The sequence below is a fragment of the Solanum dulcamara genome, chromosome 3, assembly GCF_947179165.1.
Source record: "Solanum dulcamara chromosome 3, daSolDulc1.2, whole genome shotgun sequence".
In the NCBI taxonomy this organism is placed as follows: Eukaryota; Viridiplantae; Streptophyta; class Magnoliopsida; order Solanales; family Solanaceae; genus Solanum; species Solanum dulcamara.
The window spans coordinates 4,760,755-4,785,591 of record NC_077239.1 but is presented as its reverse complement, the minus strand read 5'-3'; the positions used below and the strand labels follow the sequence as shown (position 1 = coordinate 4,785,591).

The following is a 24,837-nucleotide window of genomic DNA, read 5'->3' as shown; positions in this document are numbered from 1 at the left end:
ACCCTCCCCAGACCCTACATTATGGGATTATACTGGGTTTGTTGTTGTTGTTGTTGTTGTTGTACCTTGTATATTTATTAATAGATAATGTCTTGTTAAAATCTTATTAGAGAAAAATCCTATGAAAATAATTCTCATACAGTTGGCCAATGTTGTGTATATACAGTTTGAAAACTTTTGTGATCTAGTTGATCATACTTATAGTCGACGTCTTCACATACATACACACATATATCCATATTCTTTTTTGAAAACCATACATACATATACAATTGGCCACACATATGTACATATATAATTACAATCAAAAACTATATTGTGTATTTTATTACATTTTTTTAAGAAAAAATACTGCTACATTTTGCAAAAACAAACCTATTTATGAAAGGACAAACTACATTATTAGACATACATCCATACCATATGTATTAATTTTATCTATACTTTCAAATAGTTATATATCTTATCATTAATTAAGATTTTTCTACCATATATCGAGGAATGTACATCTAGATACATATATTATTTCTACCAAATACACTAAAAATAGAGAGATAAGCGAGAGAGGTGGAGAGAGAGGCGAGCGAGATAGTCATGTATCTCAGATACATGTGTATCATATTAGATACACACTAGATACATGTATATGTATATATCTGGTGTGATTTGCATGTATCTGAAAGACCAAATATAAAAAAGAGTGGTTAGCAAGATGTGAGGAAGGCAAGCGAGATTTGTCTATGTATCCCAAATACATGTGAATTCATTTGGATACAGTATATCTAGAATAAATTACACCTAATTTTGACCTCATATATCCCGAGAAATATGTATCTGGACACTTTTTGATGTATCTGAATGCACCAAAATTTGATAAGATTCGTAATATTATAAACTACAGTGTATCTAAGTAATTAGCTTAAAAACTAATGAAATTTCCACGTGTGTCCATTTATGAAAACTTCTTATAGGAAAACGTAACGGGCTGAAGGGGTAAAATGTCTTCATGCGTAGTCTTATCGGCCCAGTTAAGGCCTTCAGCAATTAAAACAGGAAGAAATTTTCAATTTTAGCCATAGTTTTAATATTATTCAATGTTTAACCGCTTTTTAATGCAGCCACAAAATATAAAGAAAATAATTCTAGTTAAAATACGAAAAAACTCCAAAGAAAAATTCCTGGAATTTGAATTGCATAAAACATTTCTGAAATTTAAACTGATAAAGATTGGTACTCCAAGAATCGTTCATGGAGTTTGAAATTCTAGCAAAATTTCACATTTATAGATTATTAAAATGTCAAAATGAATATAATAATATGAAACTCATTTTTGTATGTCATGTTTATAATTAATAGATTAATAAATGTATGATGTGTGTTAAATATAATAGTATCATTTAGTTATGACTACTAGTTATATATATTCTCACATTAATTTTAACTAATACGAGTTAAAATATCATAGTTTACATGTTAATGCACATTTTTAAGAGATTGATTCAAATGTTTGCATGATATGCGGTTTAAAAAAAAAATGATCATATGTTTTTTGGGTGTCTGAAAGCTCAGTTAATGTGAACATTATTTTCTATAAACTGGCTTTATTTAGAAAAGATTAGTGTTTTTGCAAGGTGATAAAATGAATTATTTATCGATACATGTCAATACCCAAATGCCTTTGAGCTAATGCGATTAAGTGTTTTTTCTTGTGGCAAATATGAAAAGCTAGGAGTTATTTATGTTTTAACAATGATATATATGAATCAATGACACAATTAATAAGTCTTTATATCATTTACGTGAATATGATAGTGCTTCGTTAGTTTCATCTGGTTTAACTTCAATATCTAATAGGATTCATGATGAAGATATTACTATTGCACAAGATGAGATTGTTATTTCCACAAATACAGTTTACAACTGAAAAGGAAAAAGGTAAAAATTGAAATATTGACGACGACTGTAGAGAGTTGTGGTCATTTTCTTCATGTCTTTGGTACCCATATTCAAATTGTAGGGAAAAACATAAACGCCGTAGCACTAACAATTCGACAGGCACTAAAAAGAATATTACAAAATAATTGGTCAATGATTCATATACTATCAGACGCAAAGAGTGTAGTACAAATATTACAAAAAAAATGCTTGTGAGATAGATACCATTTGCGAGAATACATGGAGATTGATGAGTTTTTTCGAAAATATCAAATTTATATATATCCTTCGAAAATAAAATATGCTAACTCATAATCTAACTAAGTTCTATATAAAATTTCTTGGGGTTATGCTTTCTCAAGTTAAATTATAATGAATGTAATGATTTTTCGTAAAAGTGTTTTTTACTTCTGGTTTTAGTCTTCTTTCAGTAGATCTTTTATTGGAATAGCTACGGACGTGAAACATTCCGTCATCTAATTTATAAAATATGTACAAAATATATAAATTATATATATTTTATACTAAATATACATATCGTATACATATATATACACTAATAATATATATGTTATGCGTAATTTGACCGTATAAATGAATTAATTGGCCGAACGGTATAGATTCATAACTTTTAAAGTTTTTTCCCCTCCACATATTGAATATTTATTACTTAGTATTACAAGTGAACAATTCTATTTGGTTCAATTGGTATATGAACTACCACAACCCAATATTATTTGTTAATCGATTATATGATTTGGTTTATTATTACAAGTGAATAAATCTATTTCAGTTATAGCTTAATTAAAATATTATTTGTTAATCCGTTAAATGATTTGATTCATTATTTTAATTTGAGCTAGAAAATTTAATATTGTAAGACTGGTTTGAGGAATATTTCAAGTGCAATAACGATTTTCTCTTACAAATCTTCATTTTTTTATGAGTTAAATTTATGTCCAAACACAACAAACTTCTAAGTAATGTTTTTTAATTTCATCTTCAAATACTTTGTCTTTTTCAACTTCAACCAAATGTTGTCCAAGAGCCAACTTAGTGAGTGAATTATTCATGTTGAAGTAGTAATAATGGACCAAGTTGTAAAATAAACAGAGACAATTTCAAATATATACAATAAACTAATTAGTTTACAATAAATATAAACATGTTTTATGGGTAACTTACATAAATATACTATATTAAAAAAATATTTATTATTTATAGCAATAATATTTTTTTTACTGGACACTTATAATACAATTTTAATACATATTAGCGAGAATAATTTATAAAACTCATATAATACAAGTTTTATTCATAGATAATATATTTATCACACACTTTAATACACTTATAATACATTGTGTCAATTTCTTACCAAATAAGTATAATTTATTTCAAAACACTTATAATACATTTATATTGCATGCATAATTCATCTTTAATACATAGCAAATATATCATAATATTGTTATGTATTATTATAGATGGTAATAAATAAAAAGTATCGTTAAAATCAATAATTATTTATTAAAAAGTGTTCTCCTGATAATTTTTTCATATTTTATTTACACACAAAATAGCCAAAAAGAGGTCCATGAACATTACAAGGCTCAATTTGGCCCAAGGCCATTAGGTGTTTTTTTGCTTCCTTTTTTTTTCTTTTTCATTTTTCCTTTGCAGTATTGATTTTTTTTAAAATAAAAATAAAAATTAGTTTGCTGTTTTTTTTAAATAAAAAAATTCCTCTTTTTTTACAAAAAAAATTTCATCTATCAATATTGTATAATTGGTGTAAAAACATGTATATATTATATACAAACAATTATGTAGTGTATATATAATGTATCGATATTGTATAAATCATATATAAATATGTATCAATATTGTATAAATAGTATATAAACATGTATATATAATATACAAATAATTATGTAGTGTATATGTAATATATCGGTATTGTATAAATATGTACGTATGATGTATAAATAACTATGTAGTGTCTATGTAATATATTGATATTGTATAAATATGTATAATCATGTATAGATATTATATAAATAATTATGTAATGTATGGATATTTATTTGACTATTATGCATTTTCATCTTAATAAATAAGAGAATAAACAAAAAAATAAAAGGACATAAATATTTATTTTTTCCATAAAAGAAGTGAAACAATTATAAAATAAAAAAATAAAAAAAGGGCAAAAAAATAAATTAAGTCGACGATATTTTTTTTCTTTAAATAAGACAACAATTTTTATTTTTATTTTTAGATAAGAAAACAAATCGCCAAATGGCCGAAGAAACATTTGCACAGTCGAGTGGCCATTAGCTATTTTTTTGGTAAGACAAAATATCATGGCCAGTTTATTTGTAAACAAATTTACAATGGCTACTGGGTGTAATTAACCCAAATAAATATTAAGTTATTTTCATTAATTGTTAATCTTCCCTCTTATAGTACGTCTATTAAATTTTAGTTGTTGGAGTTTCACTTGTTTCGTAGGTTAATTTGTTGTTGTTATCGTTTTCTTTTATTTTTTACATGGTTTTTTGATACTATATTTTTTTTCCATATTTGTTTTTGATATGTTATTGGAGACGATGATTTATGAAAAATAATTATTCTATCTTCATAAGGTAAGAGCATATTGAATACACACCATCCTTCTCATACCTCATTTGTATGATTACACTTCATATATATTATTGTAGGTATACACGATGAATTTTTTTAATATAATTAAAAATGTAGTTCAAGGTGTAATAGTAAGTTAGTTATTATTTTTATCACGTTATCAATTAATATTTAATTAACAGATAACTACCCCTAATAAGTTTGATATTGTGATTTGAGTGGATTCAGTAATTGAAATTTATTAATTTCTATTATCATCTTAATTAATATACAATAATAATAAATATGTTCACAAATAAATATTTAATAAATATTTTAACACATATACATAATACGAGTAAAAATTATTAATTTTCCCTAAATATGTAGGTAACACTTCGAAGTAATGTTCATCTATAATTGATCGAATTACACTAATAGTATAAAAAAGTTTTACCACTATTAATAGGGGCGAGCTAGAGTATCCGATGGGGTTCAATCGAATTTCAGTAAATTTGATTCAAATTCTAAAATTATCTTATAATTATCTTTAAAATCCATTGAATATATACGTATTATTAATTTAGAACTCAATAACTTAAAAAATTAGAATCCAAAACACATAAACTTCGAATCTTAATCCAACTCTGACTATCAATACATATAATTTAAATCTTTATCATATAAATAACTTAATTCTAAAAATATTTTTTTATAATATCCGAATTAAACTAAACTATTTCACACATGTACATATTTTATTTGGATATTATATCTTAGTATCTATTTCAAAAAAGCTAAGGTAGTTCATGGTTGGAGGGACTAATAATTTCCCCTACTTCTTAATTGTTTTTGTTCTTATTTGAAATGGGACTGACTGATTTTCCCCACTTCTTAATAGTGTTTGTTTTGTTTTTATTTGAAAGGAGAAAAAACTATTTAAGACTGTGATATCCTTAACTAAAGGTATTGAATTTGTGTGGTCATCTCCAACTCAAACATCAAATTTAGTATAAATCAACTCCTGCACCAAATTTTACATTAAAAAGTTTTTTTTTTTTATTATTATATTATTATTTTTTATTTCATTTATATTTTTTTATTTCATAAAACAAAATTCTTTCTAAAACATTCACTATATATAATTTTTATATTGTTTCAAATTATAGTCGTCTAATATAAAATTATTTTATATTATAATTTTTTAAATAATATAAATGGCTAGCAAATATTACATATTATATATAATAATGGATAACACAAATAAAAGTGACATCACTAACGAAATATAATTAAATAAATATTACACAATTGAAAATTTTATTTTAAGTTCTATATGAATGTTTATTATTTTCGATAATTCTAAAGTACATTATATTATTTGCCCATTAATTTAAATTTTTGCATATTTAGTATTTGTGAAGGTTAATTGTACTTATATTCAATTCAAATTTATAATAGAATTAACATAAATTTATTTTAAAAAATTCAAGTAAAGAAAAATAATTTATAAAAAAATTAAAATTTTAATCTAAATTTAATATCATAAAAATAATACATAAAAATAGTAAAATATTTATGAGAAATGAAATCACTTCTGATATTAAATAATATCCTAATAGTGAGATTTATATATGAAAATTTAAATTAATCAGATTTTAAAATAATTATGGTGATATAGTACAAAAGAGAGAAGAGAAATGTTAATGGGGGGGACCTTTGGCTTATTAATTTGCAGATCCCCATAAGATGTGCAGGCTTTTCTTTCCTTGTACTGTATTTTCAATAGTAATAGTAATAATTTCTCTACTTGGTGGGCTGATATGCTATTGCATTGTCATTTGTGTCTTATCTTTTTCTCTTTTTTCCTCTGTCACTTCTACAGCATACAACACATGCCACCCTACACTTTTGACGTGCTTCTTTGGCCTCATTGCAAACACAATCTTTTTAAAAAATTTGGAAATTTGATATCCAAACTTTACTTACGAAATTGATTTGGATTTATATTGAATAAAAATGCAAATTAAGAAAATAAATTATTTTTAAAGCTTGAATTTGAAATTTATGATTAAAAGTTAAAAATTAATTATCTCAACAAAATGCTCTAAATTATAAAGAAATGAACTTTGAATCTGATTCAAAGTCAATCTTGAAAGTTTAGCTTAAGAAATAACGATTGTCGAGACCATATAAAGGAGTCCAATCTTCTCATCACACACGCGAATGTGAGACTCTAACATAATTCCTCCCTTGTATGTTCAAGACTGAAGTTCATATTGAGTATAGACAATATAAGATAGGGGCATAATATAAGATAATCAGTAAATTGGGATGACTAGATTAACTCTGAAACAGAGCAACCAAACTCACAATTTGAAGTTTTTAAATTCAGGATTCTAGTCCTTCAGAGTGTCGAGTTTTAAGGGAGAAGAATTATTCAACCTCTTTCAGAAAAGGGTCTTATACATGGGTACATTGGTTAATCCAACCGACTGGAGCAAAGGAAGATCTTTAATAATTTGCATACACTCAATGTATATTTTTAAACAAGTATTAATTTGAATCAAAACTATTGAATTTGACTGAATCCGTAATAGAAACTCTGCCTCAGCTCCTTTTGTGGATTGCATATTAGTTACGTCTATTTTAAACAATCTTTTTAAAAAAAGATATTAGGCAATAAGGAGATCCTTTATTGGAAAATCTACAAATAAAACAAAAAATGTTGAAAACAATTATTCAAACACGTTTGTTTGTCGAAATACTTTTTTAAGTAACTGTTCCAAGTTCCACCCTTGATATGATACCCAAAAGCCAGAGAGTGATGCCCCAACACCAAGTCCAAATTGGTGTAGACAACATAGCTTGCACAAATAGAATTGCTAACAAGTTGTACACAATAATATAATGAATAATCCTATTGAAAACAATAAAATAAAAAATTCAAAGTTGAACTCTGTAACATCATAGCAAAATTTTAAGATGTAATTTTAATATTCTATGAGCGAGGTTTGAAAAGATTGATATATACATAGTCTTATTTCTATCTTTGTAAAGGTAAATAAATTATTTTCGATAGATCTTTGGTCAAGTAAAACATATTTAATATAAGCATGAAAATAAAATATGCATAATACATAAACGTGTCTTTTAACTTGGTCTCAACTGATATATATGTCCTCTAACTTTGGGTATGTAGAAGTAGACACTTAAACTTATACAAAATTGAACAAATAGATATATTTATCCTACGTGACATCCTACCTAACAATTTTGTATCATATATAGCATCCTACGTGTATTATGTCACGTAGGATGTGTGTGTCTACTTGTTCAATTTTATACAAGTTTAAGTTCTGAATTGTGCACACCCAAAGTTGAAAGGCATAGTTGTAATCTGAATTCAAGTTAAATGGCATATTAATGTATTATACCAATAAAATATTGTAGAAAAAATTTAAAATGCTACAACAATAACATATTCAGTTACTTAAAAGGTTGGTGTATAACATGCAACCTTATTCCTATATTTGTGAAAATAAAAGAAATTGTTTTTAATAGACCATTGATCAAATAAAGCATATAAAAAATAAGATAAAAACTGAAGTACTGGACAAAGTTTAAGCTAAAGCACTTGGAAAAAATTCTCAAAGGTTTACATAATTAGGGATCATTTGGTTACAGGGATAAAAGTTAATAATTTTAGAATAAAATGAAGATTATTTATCCTGCATTTAAATGAATTCTTTATTTTGGGTATAAACATGTGGGGATTGTTCAATATAATAATAATAATAATAATAATAATCTTATTCTTTAAATAACAATTGTATTAAAATAAAAGTACCCTTTTATCCATTGTAAGACTCTCACTGGGCAAGTTTTCTGTCTTTTTCAATGCTTTGAGGATAACACACAAACATATATTTATACTGTACACCGTATATTTCATGTTTAATTTGAATAAATCAAATATATATCAATAAAGATATATCTTTAATAGTACCAATATTATAATTCTCAAATTACAATCACAATATAACTACTTCTTTTTTTTTTTGGCTGAACCACAATGCAATATAACTTTTTTCTTTTGGTTGGAACAATATAACTTATTGAAACCAAACCACCCCATAATTTATTTATTTTTTTGGAGAGGGATTAAAATCTAATGAAGTGTATATATGCAATTCATGAATCCCCATAACTTTTGTTTGGGTCCATTGGTTTACTAGCAGGGGGACAAGTGAGAGTAGAATAGTTAGATGATAATCACTACCATTATATATTGTGGATGAGATTGTTCTTTTGTTTAATTAAAGGTTTTGACGTTGTGTTTTAGATACTAATATTTTTTTTTGCATGAAACTTTATTCCCAAAAAAACCCTCTCCAATATGAATCCAAATTAACCTATCTAATGGAAGAATTTTTTTTTTGGGGGGGTTTTACGCATTAAAGCTCTAACTAAATTTGAATTACTTACTACAAAAGTATATTTAGAGATAACACTCTCAACAAAAAAAATTCATATTCAAAATTCGAATTAAAAATATTTAATTAAAAATGAAACAGTCTCATTAATGTGAGCATAGAGCCCGTTTAAATTGACTTGTAAGTTGTTTTCAGTTTTTTGAGTATTTGACTGGTTAATTAAAGTCATTTTATACTTAAAATAAGCTACAATAAATAATTGAATTTGTTTGAATAGACTAATTTTAAGCAACTTATAAGTTGAAAACAATTTATAAGTAAAAAACAAGTTAGACTGCACCTATTTATTAATTTTTAATTTATAAATAATTTTCAACTTATAAATTATTTAAAATAAGTTCATTCAAATACACTCATATTACGAAGGGATGAGGAGATGCTTGAATTCCTACCGCAAAGGCCATCCCGTTTTCCTTTTCAGAATGGAGAGGGGTAGTGGGGCCTATTATCTGACTATGGGCTCCACACTGAGTTTAGAGGGAGGATCTCCCTAAATTTTACAATTCCTTTGACTTGTCTACATCGTTTTCCCCCACTTTCCAAAACTACCCTCCCTTTTTCTCTTTTTTACTAAACCCCTTTTCTCTTGTTAGAAAAAATCGTTTGAAAGTGAATTATTGAAATATTAATTGTATTTCATTTTGTATAGTAGCACTTAAACTTGGTGGGTCACGGATTTAAAAATCTCCACCACGGAAATTTTGATGGTGAAATGAGGAGGTACAAAAGATTATTAAACACATAATAAGTATCTTTTCATTTATTGATTTTTCTAGTCGATTAATTTGAATTTGTATTAGAAAAGTTATATTTTAGGAGGTAAGATTTTTTACAAAAAATAATTTTGTTTTCATAATTCAAATTAAAAATCTTTAATTAAATGATCAAACAATACTCACCATCCAACCACATCCTTAATTAATATATAACATAATACTACTTCTATTTTAATTTATTTATCTTGATACATAATTTGAAAAAGTAGAAAATCCAGATACACACAACTATTAGGCTCATCCATGATATATTGATGAAAAAGTAACATATTTTTGGATCTCATATATATCACAATATTCTTAATCTTGTCTTCTTTTATATATATATATATATATATATATATCACTAAAATATTGAAGTTAAAGAGTTGCTGAATATTAAAGATCTGAAATGTTTCAAAGGGCAAGTGTTAGTGAATATGGAGTAAGAGGAGGGGTGAAATAAGAATTAGAAAAAAAGTTATTGGTGGAGTGTAGTTTGTTTTCTTTCTTATTAACTTTTCAGATAATATTTTATATTTGCATTAAAGTTTAATTATTTTAAATTGATACTGTATAAGACCTTATTCGGAAAAAAACACTTTTAACTAAATTGTTTTTATATTTAAAATTTAAATTTGAAACTTCTAATTAAAAGAGAACCGATCTCAAAAAAAAAAGTGTAGTTTGTTTTGTGTAATAGTAGAGATAGGGGTAAAGGGGGTAGGGAAGGGGAAAAAGAAGAGATGTAACGTATCACTGACAAATGCCATAGAGAAGAAAGAGGGCAGTCAAGTCCTGTCTCTTTCAATCTTCGTCTCCTTATGCCGGGAAACCCGGACTACAGTCCCTGTCACTCTACCCTCACCCACCCCAACCCCATTTTTACCCCCACTCCCTCCTTAAAAAAAAAGATTTTTTTTTTGTTTTAAAAAATAAATTCTGTAGTTATATAAAATCTTTTTTTGTTGTTGAATGGGAGTGTTGGAGTAAAGTTGCTGCTATGTGATCAGGAGGTCATGGGTTCAAGACTTGAAAACAGCTTCTCGCAGAAATGCAAGGTAAGACTGCGTACAATAGACCCTTGTGGTCGGGCCTTTCTCCGGATCTTAGGCATAGCGGAAGCTTAAGTGTACTGGACTGCCCTTTTTTTTTATATAAAATCTTTTTATTAAAGAGAAATTTTTTTATAGATAAATAAATTTTAATAATAAAAAGGTGATATTGTCGTAATTCTTCGTCTTGATTTTCTTTGTTTGAACAAATTAATTTTTTATTTGTAAATTATATTGAGTATGTTATTATTAAATAAATATGATATTCTTTGTTTGAACAAATTAATTTTTTTTAAAAACGAGCGATATTAATTAAGATGATGAAAATAACACAAAAAAAACCTCATTGAGAGGAACCAGAACTGTAAGGAGTCGTTTGATAGGTATAATAATCCATACATAAAATGCAGGACTATTTCATTCTTTATTTGGTTGGAAGTATTAAATAGTCCTGAGATTATTTTTCTCATATTTTATATACCTTAATAATGAAATAAGTTATCTTATATATATGATGGAATAACTTATTCATGATAACTTATCTCAGAATAATTAATTTCGAAATAACTTATTTTCAACCAGACGACCTTCCTATTGAATAAAATATAAAATCTAATAGCTAGAGTAAATACAACTTAGTAATATATTTTTATAATTTTTTTGATTTCTTGAGGTAAATGTAAAATCATATTATTTTTTTCGAATATTTGTATTCCCTTTTAAGGAAATATTCGAAAAATAAATTAGGCTTTCTGGTCCCAAAGGCTATAGCTAGTTGTCATTTCATTCCTCGTAAGTCCCGTAACTAATGATGACCAGAGATACAAACATACAAATTTCCTATTGTCTTATTTTATCGTCATTTTTTTTACAGCCCATACATAATACAAATTCATATAATAGTACTTTTAATTAATTATCAATCAAAGACATAAAAAATTAAGCTTCAATACTTGTAAAAAAGCTATTCCTCATGTTCCAATTTATCAAAAAAGAATAATATTTTTCTGTATTTAAAAACATCTCTATTCCACGAAGAAAGAGATCAGATTTTTGTATATTCTATTCTATCTTAAATTTATTAATGAGATTACACTGCATATATTGTTAGGGATCATTTAATAGTTGATTATACTTATACAAATATTAATAATACATAAATTGTTGGTTATCAAAAAAAATTATGTATTTTTTTATGTAGTGATTAGTTATATAAGGTTAAGTTATTCATATATACGTATTAATTTATTTTTTTTACATTAGTAAAATGAAACTAAAATCTTTAGAAGAATATAACCTTCCAAAAATGAGAAAAGTATTGACAACCTTTCAACTTGGCGCAAATTATTAGTTTCATCCTCGAATTATTGACTGGTTTAAAAACACCCTCTATTTTACTAACTAAACGTAAAAATACCCTAATCTACCACGTGACATAATAAGTGATCTCAAACTCTTACAGAAGCACGAAGCTCTTAATAAAAAGCGTAGAACATATTAAAAACACTCTTAAATTAGACGAGAATTTAGAAATGTATTTTACTTATATTGTAAGATCAACAGTGTATTTATGTTCAATTAGATAATTAAAAAGATATTTTAAATATATTAATAGTTCAAGTACAATTATGATGTATTTTCAATATTTCTCTTTTCAAAAAAACAAGTTAAAGTTTTTATTTTTTTTAAAAAAAGGCACTAGTATCAAGGTGATACTGTGATGCTACTCCTTTTTTTTTTCCAAGTAGGGTTAAAGAGGTGGCAGTAAAGAGTATAGTCACTTCAAGTAGGAAGCAGGTTTATCAGGAAAATAGTTAAAAGATCTCATAAATAATAAAGTTAGAAACAAGAAAAATCAAAACAGTTTATTCCCACCTCTCAAAAAGCAATAATAATAATAATAATAAAAATAAATGCAAGACTTTTGATGATGATAGTTTCAAAGAACTAGGCAGATGCTAATCAGTACTACTGTCTGTCCCCTTACTTGACATTATTGCATATTATGATTCTTTATAACCCAAAAACATTTTTTTAAAATTATTTTTACTTGAATTCAATCATATTATGTGAGTGTTTGACTATAAAATAAAATATAATATGAATATGAATTATGTTGCAGTGATCAGACTGTTTAATCTTTAATCGGAGATTTAAGATTTGAGTTTTGAGGTTGGATTTTTTTTTGTTGGAAGCGCTATCCTGAATGGTCCATATAGTGCGCGATCTGAATTTAGTCGGAGCTCAATAGACTTCGGATACTGAGTGAGAAATCTCAAAAAAAAAAAAAAAACTATGAAATAAAATAAAAATTAAAAAATGAAAATAAAATTTTGAGTGTTTTTATTTTAAGTGATATTTAATATTTTTATGATCAAACATTAATTTTAAATAAAATGAAAATTCTCATGGCAAAGGGGTCATGTGAGTTTGTCTAGTTCTGATAAAGAAAGATTCTTGAACATCACAAACTAGGAAATACAGTCTAAAAACTACTCTATAAACAGACTAATATTTCAATTATGAACCCATTTTCTGCACTAGAGGTCTGTATTTTCTGCAAAAACTAAACTATAAAAGCTACTATTTCAATAAAGAATGTATTAATTATTCATTCATATTAAAACTAATATTACTAATAAATATTTGATATTATTATAAAATTTAGCATATAACTCTAATAAGAATAATACTTGCATGACATTAATCAATAACTAAACATCTCTTTTAGTTATGTAATATTAATAATGTAAGAATTAATTAGGCAAAATTTTGTTATTCCATTTTCAGTGTATGTCGCAGAAAGTAATACATAATTCTAAAATAATTTATACATATATTAATTATAAAATGCATAACAACTAAAATACAACCTAATATAATGAACCATTAATCAAGCTACACACTTAGCCTAACATACATTTTTAGAAGAGGCAGAAGTTGTGTGATATTAGAATTCAAATTTTTTAATAATAATTGTAAAAGTGATTTTTTTTTTCATTTGCTATGCTTAAATTTGTAGAATTATCACAATGAATGATGATCTTGAATTCAAATAACACAATTATATGATTTGATCTTGTACTCTTTGAATCTTGATTTCATACTTTGTCCTTGAGCTTAAACTTTGAATATTTTATCTTAAACTTAAAATTGAATTATGAATTTAAGAGCTTAAATGCTTTTAGATCATAAAAAAAATTGTTGGTTTTAATTTACCGACTCTCTTTTACTTATTATTATTCTATTATTTAATTGAAATTAATTTTCAAAATGAAATTTGTTGCTCCCACGAAAGCAGACAAATATTTCCATCAAATTGATCCGTGCACCACCTAATAAGAAAAATTCAAAATCTTTCTTTCTTAGGTTTACTTTTATTTTTATCAAATCACACTATATTTTTCTCAAGAAAAACTTATGATATTGTTTTGATCCCTAGTAGAAAAAAGAAAAGATTATATGGTAAAAAGTACAATATCAACTGTTATCAACTGTTCCATTTTATTATCTAAACTATCCTTATTTGTGAATTAAAATATATCTTAAAAAATCTCAAAAATTCTACAAAATCATAAAATATTTATAAAGAGATTAAAATATGTCAATTTTTTTTTGATAATCAAGTACTTCAAAAAGATTCACAAATTTTTTCACGGAAATAAAGTTCAAATCATTCTAGCTAGTTCGAGAAATACATCACTAACGATCCTCGAATCACGATGAAGATCAAATCAAAAATCATCCTAACTAGTTCGAGAGATACGTCACAAACGACTCTTGAATCAATGAGAAAATCCAAAAAAAAAGAATCAAAAGAACAAATAAATTTATACTCATATTATTTTATCAATAATATTCTTATTTTGTAAAATAAAATAAAATATATATATATCTTAAAGTTGATTAAATTATATCAATTATTTTTTCATTTTCTGTTGAATATAATCACCATATGTATTATATTTAGATACAAATCAACTTTATGTATTGGAAGCATCTTCTTCTTTTATATCAAAAGCTTTAGAAAGAATATATCTCATATAAATTAGTTTTTTCTTGTATGGATTGAACGTTTTTATTAATTAAATAAAATCCCTAATTGATAATTGAATTGAGGTTGTCTTAGTTTTGTTTTTATGAATTTTTCACTCTTATTTACTTTTCAACTTTCCAGACCCCACGATGTGGGATTTCACTGGGTTGTTGTTGTTGTTGTATTTACTTTTCAACTTTACCCTCAACAAGGTGTACAATACTCCTTGCATAATAGTGCGTGTGTACAAATAACCTTTCTGGTTAAAGACGCCATTGCCGTCTTCGTCATCACATTCTCTATACACGTCACCTAAAGGAGGGCCATACCTTAGCCTTTTTCTCTCTTATTAGCCTGCAATTCCCCCCTCTTCTGTTTCATCTTTCTTCTTCCCTCATTTAGCTCTTTTGCTAAAAACACATTATCTCCTTCAATCTTTTCTCTTTTTTCCTCATATTTTCTTGAAAAAACAACAAAAAAGATCATATGGGTAGAGCAAAAAACTGGGATGCCTGAGTTGTTTCTTGTAAGTAAATCTCTTAAAGTTGTCTTCTTTTTTGGTTCTGTGAGCAAAATGATTTGATGGGTATTTTTCCTATTTTGTTGTGGGATAATCTTATTAAGTTGCTTACTTTTTTTTCCCACTGAATTGTGTGCTTTTGTTCTAACAAGCATTTACTTGTGGAGATAAAGAATCTATCTTTTTGCTGTAGTGGTCTCTACATTGCTATTATTTTTCTCCCATTTTCCATAGTCTCTGCATCTTCTCTTTTTGCTCATATTTTCTTTTAAAACAACTAAAAAGATCATATGAGTCGAGCTAAAAACTGGGATGCCTAAGTTATTTCTTGTAAGTTCTTTTGTAAATTACTTAAAGCTGTCTTTTGTTTTGGTTCTGTGAGCGAAATGATTTGATGGATATTTTTCCAAATTTGTTATGTGTTCTGTTGTGGGATAATCTTATTAAAGAATCTATCTTTTTGCTGCAGTGGTTTCTGCATTACTATTATTTATTTCCCATTTTGCACATTTTGGTCTCTGCATCTTCTCTTTTTGCTCATATTTTCTTGAAAAACAACAAGATAGGACAAATGGGTCGAGCTAAGAACTGGATTCCTAAGAGGTTTCTTCGAACTTCTTTAAAGTTGTCTCCTTTTTTGGTTCTGTGATCAAAATGATTTGATGGGTAATTTATTGTCCAAATTTGTTGTGTGTTCTGTTGTGGGAAAATCTTATAAAGTTGCTGTTTTTTCTTTTTTTACATGAATTGTGTCTTGTTCTAACAAGCATTAATATGTATAGGTATATGTGATAGAGATAACGATTCTATCTTTTTGCTGTAGTGGTGTCTGCATTACCATTTTTTTCTCTTCCATTTTGCATAATCTGATCTCTTCATCCGTACTCTTTTTGCTTATATTTTCTTTAAAACAACAAAAGAGACCAAATTAGTCGAACGAAGAGCTAAGATTCTTTAGAGGTTTCTTGTAAGATTTTTTGAAACCCTTAAAGTTGTCCCCTTTTATTGTTATGGTAATTTTTCCCGCTTTGTTGTGTGTTTTGTTAAATAGTTCTTTTCAGGGCTGGCTTTTGGTTGTGGGATAATCCTATAAAGTTTTTATTTTTATTTTTACTGAATTGGTGTTTTCTTGTTCTTTCAAGTATTTACATGTATATCTAGTTGAGATAAAGAATCCATCTTTTTGTTGTAGTGGTCTCTGCATTACCATTTTTTCTTTCCCATTTTGTTCGAAAAAGATCTCATGGATCGAAGCAAGAATTGGGCTTCTTAAGAGGTTTCTTGTAAGTGTCTTTAAGTTTTGCTCCCTTTTTTGTTTTGTGATCAAATTGATATGATGGATGCTTCCTACTTTGTTGTGTGTAAGCTTTTTTTCAGGGTTGGTCTTGTTTGTGGATAAATCTACTAAAGATGCTTGTTTTATAATGAATTGTGTCTTTTTGTTCTTACATTTATATGTATGGCTTTTTATGCTATATGTGGAGAAGATAAATCAATCTATCTTTTTATATGTAATTCTCTGCATTTCCATTGTCTTTCTGCCATTATGCACAATCTGGCTTCAACTATAACTAGGAAAATCTTGAATCTCCACCATGTTTGTTCTTACCTCAGATATTATTAAGAATTGTTTGTACATTGTCGGTCTTTAATCTTTCTATTTGCGATCACTGCATTTTCTGACATATCTACCAAATTACATTTTTGCATAAACTGCTCCCAGCTTTTTTGTGTTTTCTATTTTTTGCTAGTTTTATTCTCAATCTTAGTATATTGAAGATATGAGTCACCGAATTTCTGTTGTTAGTCTAAGTGTGGTACTTTCTGCCATTTCACTTGCTTTGTATCTTGTTATTCTGTTATTTTTTTTGCCTTGCTTCAAAAATTTCTTTTTTGAGCGGGGAGGGTGTATTGGAAACAACCTCTCTGCCCCGCGGTAAAGATAGGGGTAAGGTCTATCCCACTTGTGGGACTACACTTGTTATGTGGTTGTTGTAGTCTCAGGGTTGTTGCAGAGCTTGATGTCTTGTAAATATATTTGTACATGAAAACTTCTGTACTTTAAAGGTTTTTTTTTTTTTTTTTTTTTTGCAATTGAGCTAAATGTAAATGAGTTAAGTAATCTAGGACGAAGGAAGTTTAATTTGTATCAACATATTCAGCTGAGTTCTATTATGGGAGAAACTAAACTTATCTAGTGATCTACTTAATGTGCATTGTATGCGCTTGCAAAATCTTGTTATTCAATGCTTATCTGCATAGTGTAGCCGTGTGCAAATTAGAGGTTATCTGATTATTAATGATATGTGCAATCATATAAGTATGCTGTACATGATTATTGATATTGCATCAAATGATTTATGTAAGCATGCTTCTGTCGATCTACTTGGGTGCATACACGTTGCTTTTGTTTTTTCTTTACCGTCTTCTCTGCATTTATCTGGAAGCAGTGACCTTCAAATGTCGCTAGTCTGGTCTCTATTTATGTAAAGATCTCTGTGCTGAAGGGTCTGAACAAAATTAAATGTGAATCTATATTCTTCTAATCTTATCTTGATTCTATATGATTAATTTTGTTTCTTGAAATGCAAACTCAACTTTATATCATTTTTAATATTGATCTGGTCATGAGAAGTGGATATCATAGTGACATAGCAGCTCTTTCTAGAAAACTATGACTGGATACCCCTAAACTATGAGGTTGGAAAAGAGTTACTCCCCCATCACAATTTATGTGATCGTGATTGATTGGCCACGGTGTTTAAGAAATAAAGTGAAGACTTTTGACACTTGTTCTTTAAAATAAGACAGATATTTGTATGTTTATGAATTATCTCATTAAGAGTAACATAGTCATTTTAAAGTTTATTATTACTAAATATAGAGTTGTCATTCTTTTTTTGGACGGACTAGAAATGAAAGTGTCGCTTAGATTGGGTCAAAGGGAGTATTTAATATGGACTACCTTTTTTTATTTTCAACTTTGAACAATCATATTAGTTAAGTCACAGCATATTTGATAAGCTGCATCTCAATATTCACTGATCAATTTGGAAAACTTATTTTAATGAACTGTCTACCAAGATTTATGGTGCGTTGCTTTGTGCCAACACATGGGAATACTTGTTCACTCACCCTGGCCTCACTCCTATTATGACTTGTCTAATTCCAGTTTTATTTTATATTCTTTTTTTTTTTGCTTCTATTTTTGAGGTTGGCTAGTAACAGGATACCCTAACAGCTTGTTCAGTGTATGCATAATTTAGTGAACTTGAGGGATTTTCTACTTGGTGCGTTTCTATTTCGGATGATATTTTCTCAAGTCTTACCAGTTTGAGTTTTGTATAGTATCATGCATGCATAATTTAGTGAACTTGAGGGATTTTTTCTACTTACTGCGTTCCTATTTCTCATGATATTTTCTCAAGTCTTACCAGTTTGAGTTTTGTATACTATCAATCGGTTGTATTCTTGACTGGGGAAAGTCACGAGTAATGGAACATTGCACGAGTTTCCTTTGTTCAAGTGCTAATGTATAATATTTTGTTTCTGGGAAGGTATTTTACTTGTGGGCGCTGTAATGACTTACCTTTCAAGTTAGTATTATTTCTATGTTGTGCCAGTAACTACCTTAAATGTGATGCACTTTCATGTATCAGACTTTCTTCGTGATCAATAGCGTGCTTAAGATATGGTGCTGATTCTCTCTACTTTAGTATTGAAAGTAAAATGGTGCTAAACATTCAAAGTAAAATGGTGCTAATCTTTCTTTCAGGTAAATTATGAGGAGTTTGGGACGATGGGAACTGGTGTTTACACCTGGAAATGAGGGAGAGGCAAAGGTGGCGAGCTGAAGAGGATGCTTTGTTGCGGGCATACGTGAGACAGTATGGACCAAAAGAATGGCACCTTGTATCACAGCGTATGAACACACCCCTTAATAGGGACGCTAAGTCTTGTTTAGAAAGGTGGAAAAACTACCTCAAACCAGGGATTAAAAAAGGATCACTCACTGAAGAGGAGCAGCGTCTTGTTATCCAACTGCAGGCCAAACACGGTAACAAATGGAAGAAAATAGCAGCTGAAGTACCAGGTCGAACTGCTAAAAGATTAGGAAAGTGGTGGGAAGTATTCAAAGAGAAGCAACAGAGAGAGCAGAAAGAAAACAACAAGGTTGTTGATCCATTAGACGAGGGAAAATACGACCACATTCTTGAAACCTTTGCAGAGAAGATTGTGAAAGAGCGGAGTGTCCCTGGCTTACATATGGCTACTTCTAATGGAGGTTTCCTCCATACCGATGCACCAACTCCTACACCACAAACTCTTCTTCCTCCATGGCTTTCTAATTCAACTGCTCCAACTGTCAGATCATCATCTCCATCTGTGACTTTAAGTCTCTCCCCCTCAACAGTGCCACCTACACCCACGCCTGGCATTCCGTGGCTACAGACAGATAGAGGACCTGAAAATGCTCCCCTCATCTTGAGCAGTTTTCCACATCATGGTGTTGCTCCTTGTGGAGAAAATCCCTTTATCACTGAACTTGCAGAATGCTGCAAGGATTTAGATGAAGGACATCGTACTTGGACTGCACATAAGAAGGAAGCAGCTTGGAGGTTAAGGAGGGTGGAGTTACAACTGGAATCAGAGAAAGCAAGCAAAGTTAGGGAGAAGATGGAGGAAATTGAAGCAAAAATGAAAGCTCTGAGGGAAGAACAGAAAGCAACATTAGACAGAATTGAAGCAGAATACAAGGAGCAACTAGCAGGTTTAAGGAGGGATGCAGAAGCAAAGGAGCAGAAATTGGCAGAGCAATGGGCTTCCAAACACCTGCGCCTCGCTAAGTTTCTTGAGCAGATGGGATGCCAATCATCAAGACTCTCAGAACCTAATGGTGGCCGCTAAAGCAAAGCTGCAAGCTAAGCCATGAGTTCTTTTGTGTTTCCTTGCCACCTAAGATGGTTCTTTCACATTGCCACAACTTTTCTTACTGTAAACTTTTTGTTTGATCACCACCTTCTATTTGGTTTTCTATGTCTTCGTTTATGCATTGATATGATAATTCTATAATAGCCTGCTACTTGTATTTTTTGTATCTGCAAAGGATTTGTTGCAACTTCGCGACAACATAATGTGCTTATATCTTTCAGTAAGTAACATCTTATTAAATATTGCTTACTCTATTTCTTGTGCTAGTATAATTTGATTGGCATTGCATTGGACTGCATGCCTTCTTAGTGGAAAGGATGAATCGATAGAATTTGATCAATCTTATTTTCTGTCGTTAAGGTGGAGAACTTAACTGAGTTTTGATATATGCTAGATATCTCTGGTTATTGAAAGAGATATAGAGTGCTAATAGTTCATGTTTGCTTGCAAAAGTGCATTTTGCTCCTCCTCTAATCTTTCATTTATTTTTAATGTTGATTTTGTCCACAATTTAATATATGAAATATTGAGTCGTCTTTCTCTGTGTTTAGTAGAAATAATAATTTTAGATTTAAGTCATCTGCGGTAAGAGTTGTCTGTATAATTTATTTAGACACTTAAATTTTGAACACCTCTACCTTTCCGAATTTGAGATTAGTCATTTTTTGAGAGTTTTTTTACTTTCTTCTTCCTGGCCTTTATGCCATAACTTCCTCCATCATAATCACTCGTTCGCTGCCGCCGCTGCCACCATACACCTTTCTTCTTCCTTTCTTTTTCCTCCAAACACTTAGCCTTCTCTATAACCAGCGTCTTTTTTTGCCTCATTGTAGTTAGAATTGCTAGCACCGCTACCGCCACAATCGTTCTTGTTTTGGCCATCACTGTCATTTAGCTGCCCTTCGCCATTTTTGTCACTCTTTTGAGCAGATATCTGCGTTGATTTTAAATTTTTTCCATTACTATTCTCATTACCATCTTTCTTACCACCATTATTTCTGCCCATATTAATTTGTACGTGGATGTTTTCACCATCATTACAACCATCGTTGCCATTATTGTTACTATCATTTTCACCATGTTAATTTGTGATTCAAATTTATCTTTTTATTGTTAATGTAATGTTTGATGTCAAATTGATATACATTTGCGTAAATATATGGACTTTCATTTGGATTTGTTTCTCTTTGTTGGAGGATTGGTGTGTATAAAGAAGAAAGAAGAAAAAAAAAAGAGGAAAGGAGATGGTTGTGTGCTCCGATTGCAGGGGAAGTGTTTGAGGGGGGTGGGTGAGTTTCAGATTTTTTATTTTTTTTTACTTAAAAAATAATTTTATTTTTCTTTTATTCTATAATACATTTTAAAATAATTTTTTGGACCCAAATAACACATATCATTATTTAATTTGTCAAAATGTCATGTGAATGTATTTCACTCACTTTATATTTTTTGTTGATTGTTAAAAAAAGGTTCAAATGATTTAAATTTGAAGGGGTAGGGGTGTTCAATAAGTACAAATCTAAATTCAGGTGTTTAAGTGAAATATGCGGACAACTTTGGATGGTTGTTGATAACTTAAGCCACAATTTTATGAGAAAGAAATGTCATAAATTGTCCCTTAACTATAAGAGTAGGTCTAGCATGGTCCCTTAATTAGTTAATTATACCTTACCGAATTTAGTACTTTCATTATTCAAAAATTTATCATGTTTGGTCCTTTAACTATACATTATCGATTTTACACCTTTAAGTATTTAAATAGTTATCAGGTTTGGTTTCTTATTCATTTTTTACACAAATTTAAATATATATTAACGGAATCTATGCCTCGTTAAATTAAATTATTAACCTCTTTTTTCAGTTATTTATCTTTTCTGCTATTTTTTCTTCAAATTACTCTTATGAAAAGAACATTACCTCAACAATTCAAAATAAAATTTACGAGGAAAGAAAATATAAGTTATAATTTTATTCAACGGAGGATAAAATGAATCATATTATTACTACTAATGATTTGAAAATACTAAATTTATTATAAACAACAACATACCCAATGTAATCCCACAAGTGGGGTCTGAGAAGGGTAGGATGTACGCAAACCTTACCACTACCTCATGGAGATAAAGAGGCTGTTTTCGAAAGACTCTCAACTCAAAAGTCATATTCCCAAGTAAGAGAGAAAAATAATATATATAGTATAATGACAAAAACGACAAGCGGTGCAAATTTTACAAGATAAGAACAATAACAATAGCAAAATAATGTAATAATCAAAGGCAATAACGACACAACTATACATGCACGCCTAGACCTACAACCACCCTAAAACGACACACGAGAGCATGGGAGTTCTTTAATGTCTAGCACTCCACTCCATATAACAACGCCGATCTAACCACCATTCTGTAGAACTTCTCTTTAAGTTTAGGTGGTATTTTTTTTATCATATAGGACTCCAGAGGCAAGCCTCAATTTCATCCACGCTTGTCCAATGCAATGCGTGACATCATCATCGATGTCCCCACTAATCTGGATGATGGATACAAGATATTTAAAGCTTTCTGTCTTAGGATAGATTGATTGGCAAGCCTCACTTCCATGCCTGCTTTATCCATCGCAATACTAAATTTGCACTCCAAGTATTATGTTTTGGTTCTGCTCAATCTGAACCCTTTGGACTCCAGAGTTTGTCTCCAAACCTTCAACTTATCATTAACTCTATCCCGAGCTTCGTCAATTAGAGTTATGTCGTCCGCAAATAGCATACACCATAGAACCTCCTCCTGAATAGACCGTGTCAGCTCATCCATCACCAAGGCAAGAAGAAAAGAACTCAGCACAAATCCCTGATGTAGTTCCATCTCAATAGTAAAATATTGTGAATCACATCCCACAGTCCTAACCCGAGTCTTGGCTCCACCATATATGTCCTTTATCGTCCTAATATACACCATCGGGTCACCTTTAGCCTTCATACAACTCTAGAGAACATCCCTCAGAACTTTGTCGCAGGCCTTTTCAAGGTCAATGAATACCATATGGAGATCCCTTTTTCTTTCTCTAAATTTCTCCTATAACCTCCGCATAAGATGGATTGTTTCAATAGTTGACTGTCCCGGCATGAATCCGAACTGATTCTCTGAAATTGACACTCCTCTACTCACCCCTCATCTTTACCACTCTCTCCCAAATCTTCATAGTGTGGCTTAGCAGTTTGATACCCATGTAGTTATTATAGTTTTGAATATCACCCTTGTTCTTTTACAATGGAACCATAGTACTCCACCTCTATTCATCGGACATCTTAGCGGTCTTTAAAATAACATTAAACAACTTAGTAAACTACTCTAAACCTGCCTTGTTAGTGCTCTTCCAAAAGTCTATCAGAATCTTATCGGGCCCGGTCGCTCTCCCCCTCCTCATCCTGATAATAGCATGTCTAACCTCCTTAACCCTAAAACACCTGCAATACCCAAAGTCTCGAAGACTATGAGAGTACGTCATATCACCCAGTACAATATCTCTGTCTTCTTTTTCATTTGTTGTGGAAGTAAGCTTGCCACCTTTTCTTGATAGATGTCGCATCCACTAACACTTTACCTTCCTCGTCCTTGATACAATTTATTAGATTCAGGTCGCGGGCTTTTCTCTCTCTCGCTTTGGCGAGCCTATACAATCTCTTATCGCCACCTTTTTTTCCTAACTCGACATATAGGCGTTCAAAAGTTGTCGTCTTAGCATTGGTGACCGCCTATTTCTCTTCCGTCTTCGCCTTCATGTAGATATCTTTAAGCCTAGTCTTCTCCTCCTCATCCACAAACTCCAACCACTCCGTATAGGCAACCTTCTTAGCTTTCACCTTGCCTAGTACTTCTCTATTCCACCACCAATCTCCTTGACGACCACCAAAGATTCCTCTCGATACCCCTAGAACCTCGGTAGCTACTTTTCTAATGCAACTAGCAGTTGTGTCCCACACATTGTTCATATCCCATCTACTACTCCAGGCACATAAGTCAATCAACTTCTCCCCATCTCCTGAGAAAGGACGGGGTTTAGGCCCCCCATCTAATTCTCGGTCAGTCATAAAGGGTCTTCTTTCTCCTATCCCACTTAATCTTAAAGTCCATCACCAAAAGTTTATGTTGGGTAGTAATATTTTTTCACTCGAAATAACCTTACAATTCTTACAAGGCCTCTATTACCCTTCCGGAGAAGTAAGTAGTCAATCTGAGTCCTACCTACCATGCAACTAAAGGTGACCAATTGGTTATCCTCTTCGGAAAACACCAGTTAGCAATAAACCAACTCAAAAGCTTTAGCAAACTCCAAAAGAGATAACCCGCTACCATTCCTTTCCCCAAAACCAAAGCCTCCATGGACATCATCAAAACCATTAGAAGTTGTATCGATAGGTGTGGGAGAGATTTATTTATATTTAATAGAAGCAAATTTCTTACAATATGAATAAAATTAAAAGTTT

The 24,837-nt window shown here is 29.6% G+C and overlaps 1 protein-coding gene across 3 annotated transcripts; it reads left to right on the top strand.

Annotated features, from left to right (window-relative positions):
- The first annotated feature begins 15,181 nt into the window (after window positions 1-15,181).
- LOC129882255 (transcription factor AS1) lies at window positions 15,182-20,578 on the top strand. Of its 3 annotated transcripts, none has more exons than XM_055956459.1 (2): window positions 15,182-15,428; window positions 19,198-20,578. In XM_055956459.1, exon 2 carries the CDS (start codon window positions 19,248-19,250, stop codon window positions 20,328-20,330), a length of 1,083 nt encoding a protein of 360 aa, XP_055812434.1. In that variant the 5' UTR covers window positions 15,182-15,428; window positions 19,198-19,247; the 3' UTR covers window positions 20,331-20,578. The 3 variants fall into 3 exon arrangements, with proteins under 3 accessions (XP_055812434.1, XP_055812435.1, XP_055812436.1); XM_055956460.1 differs by lacking the exon at window positions 15,182-15,428 and adding an exon at window positions 15,656-15,752; XM_055956461.1 differs by lacking the exon at window positions 15,182-15,428 and adding an exon at window positions 16,648-16,705.
- Window positions 20,579-24,837: the final 4,259 nt, after the last annotated feature.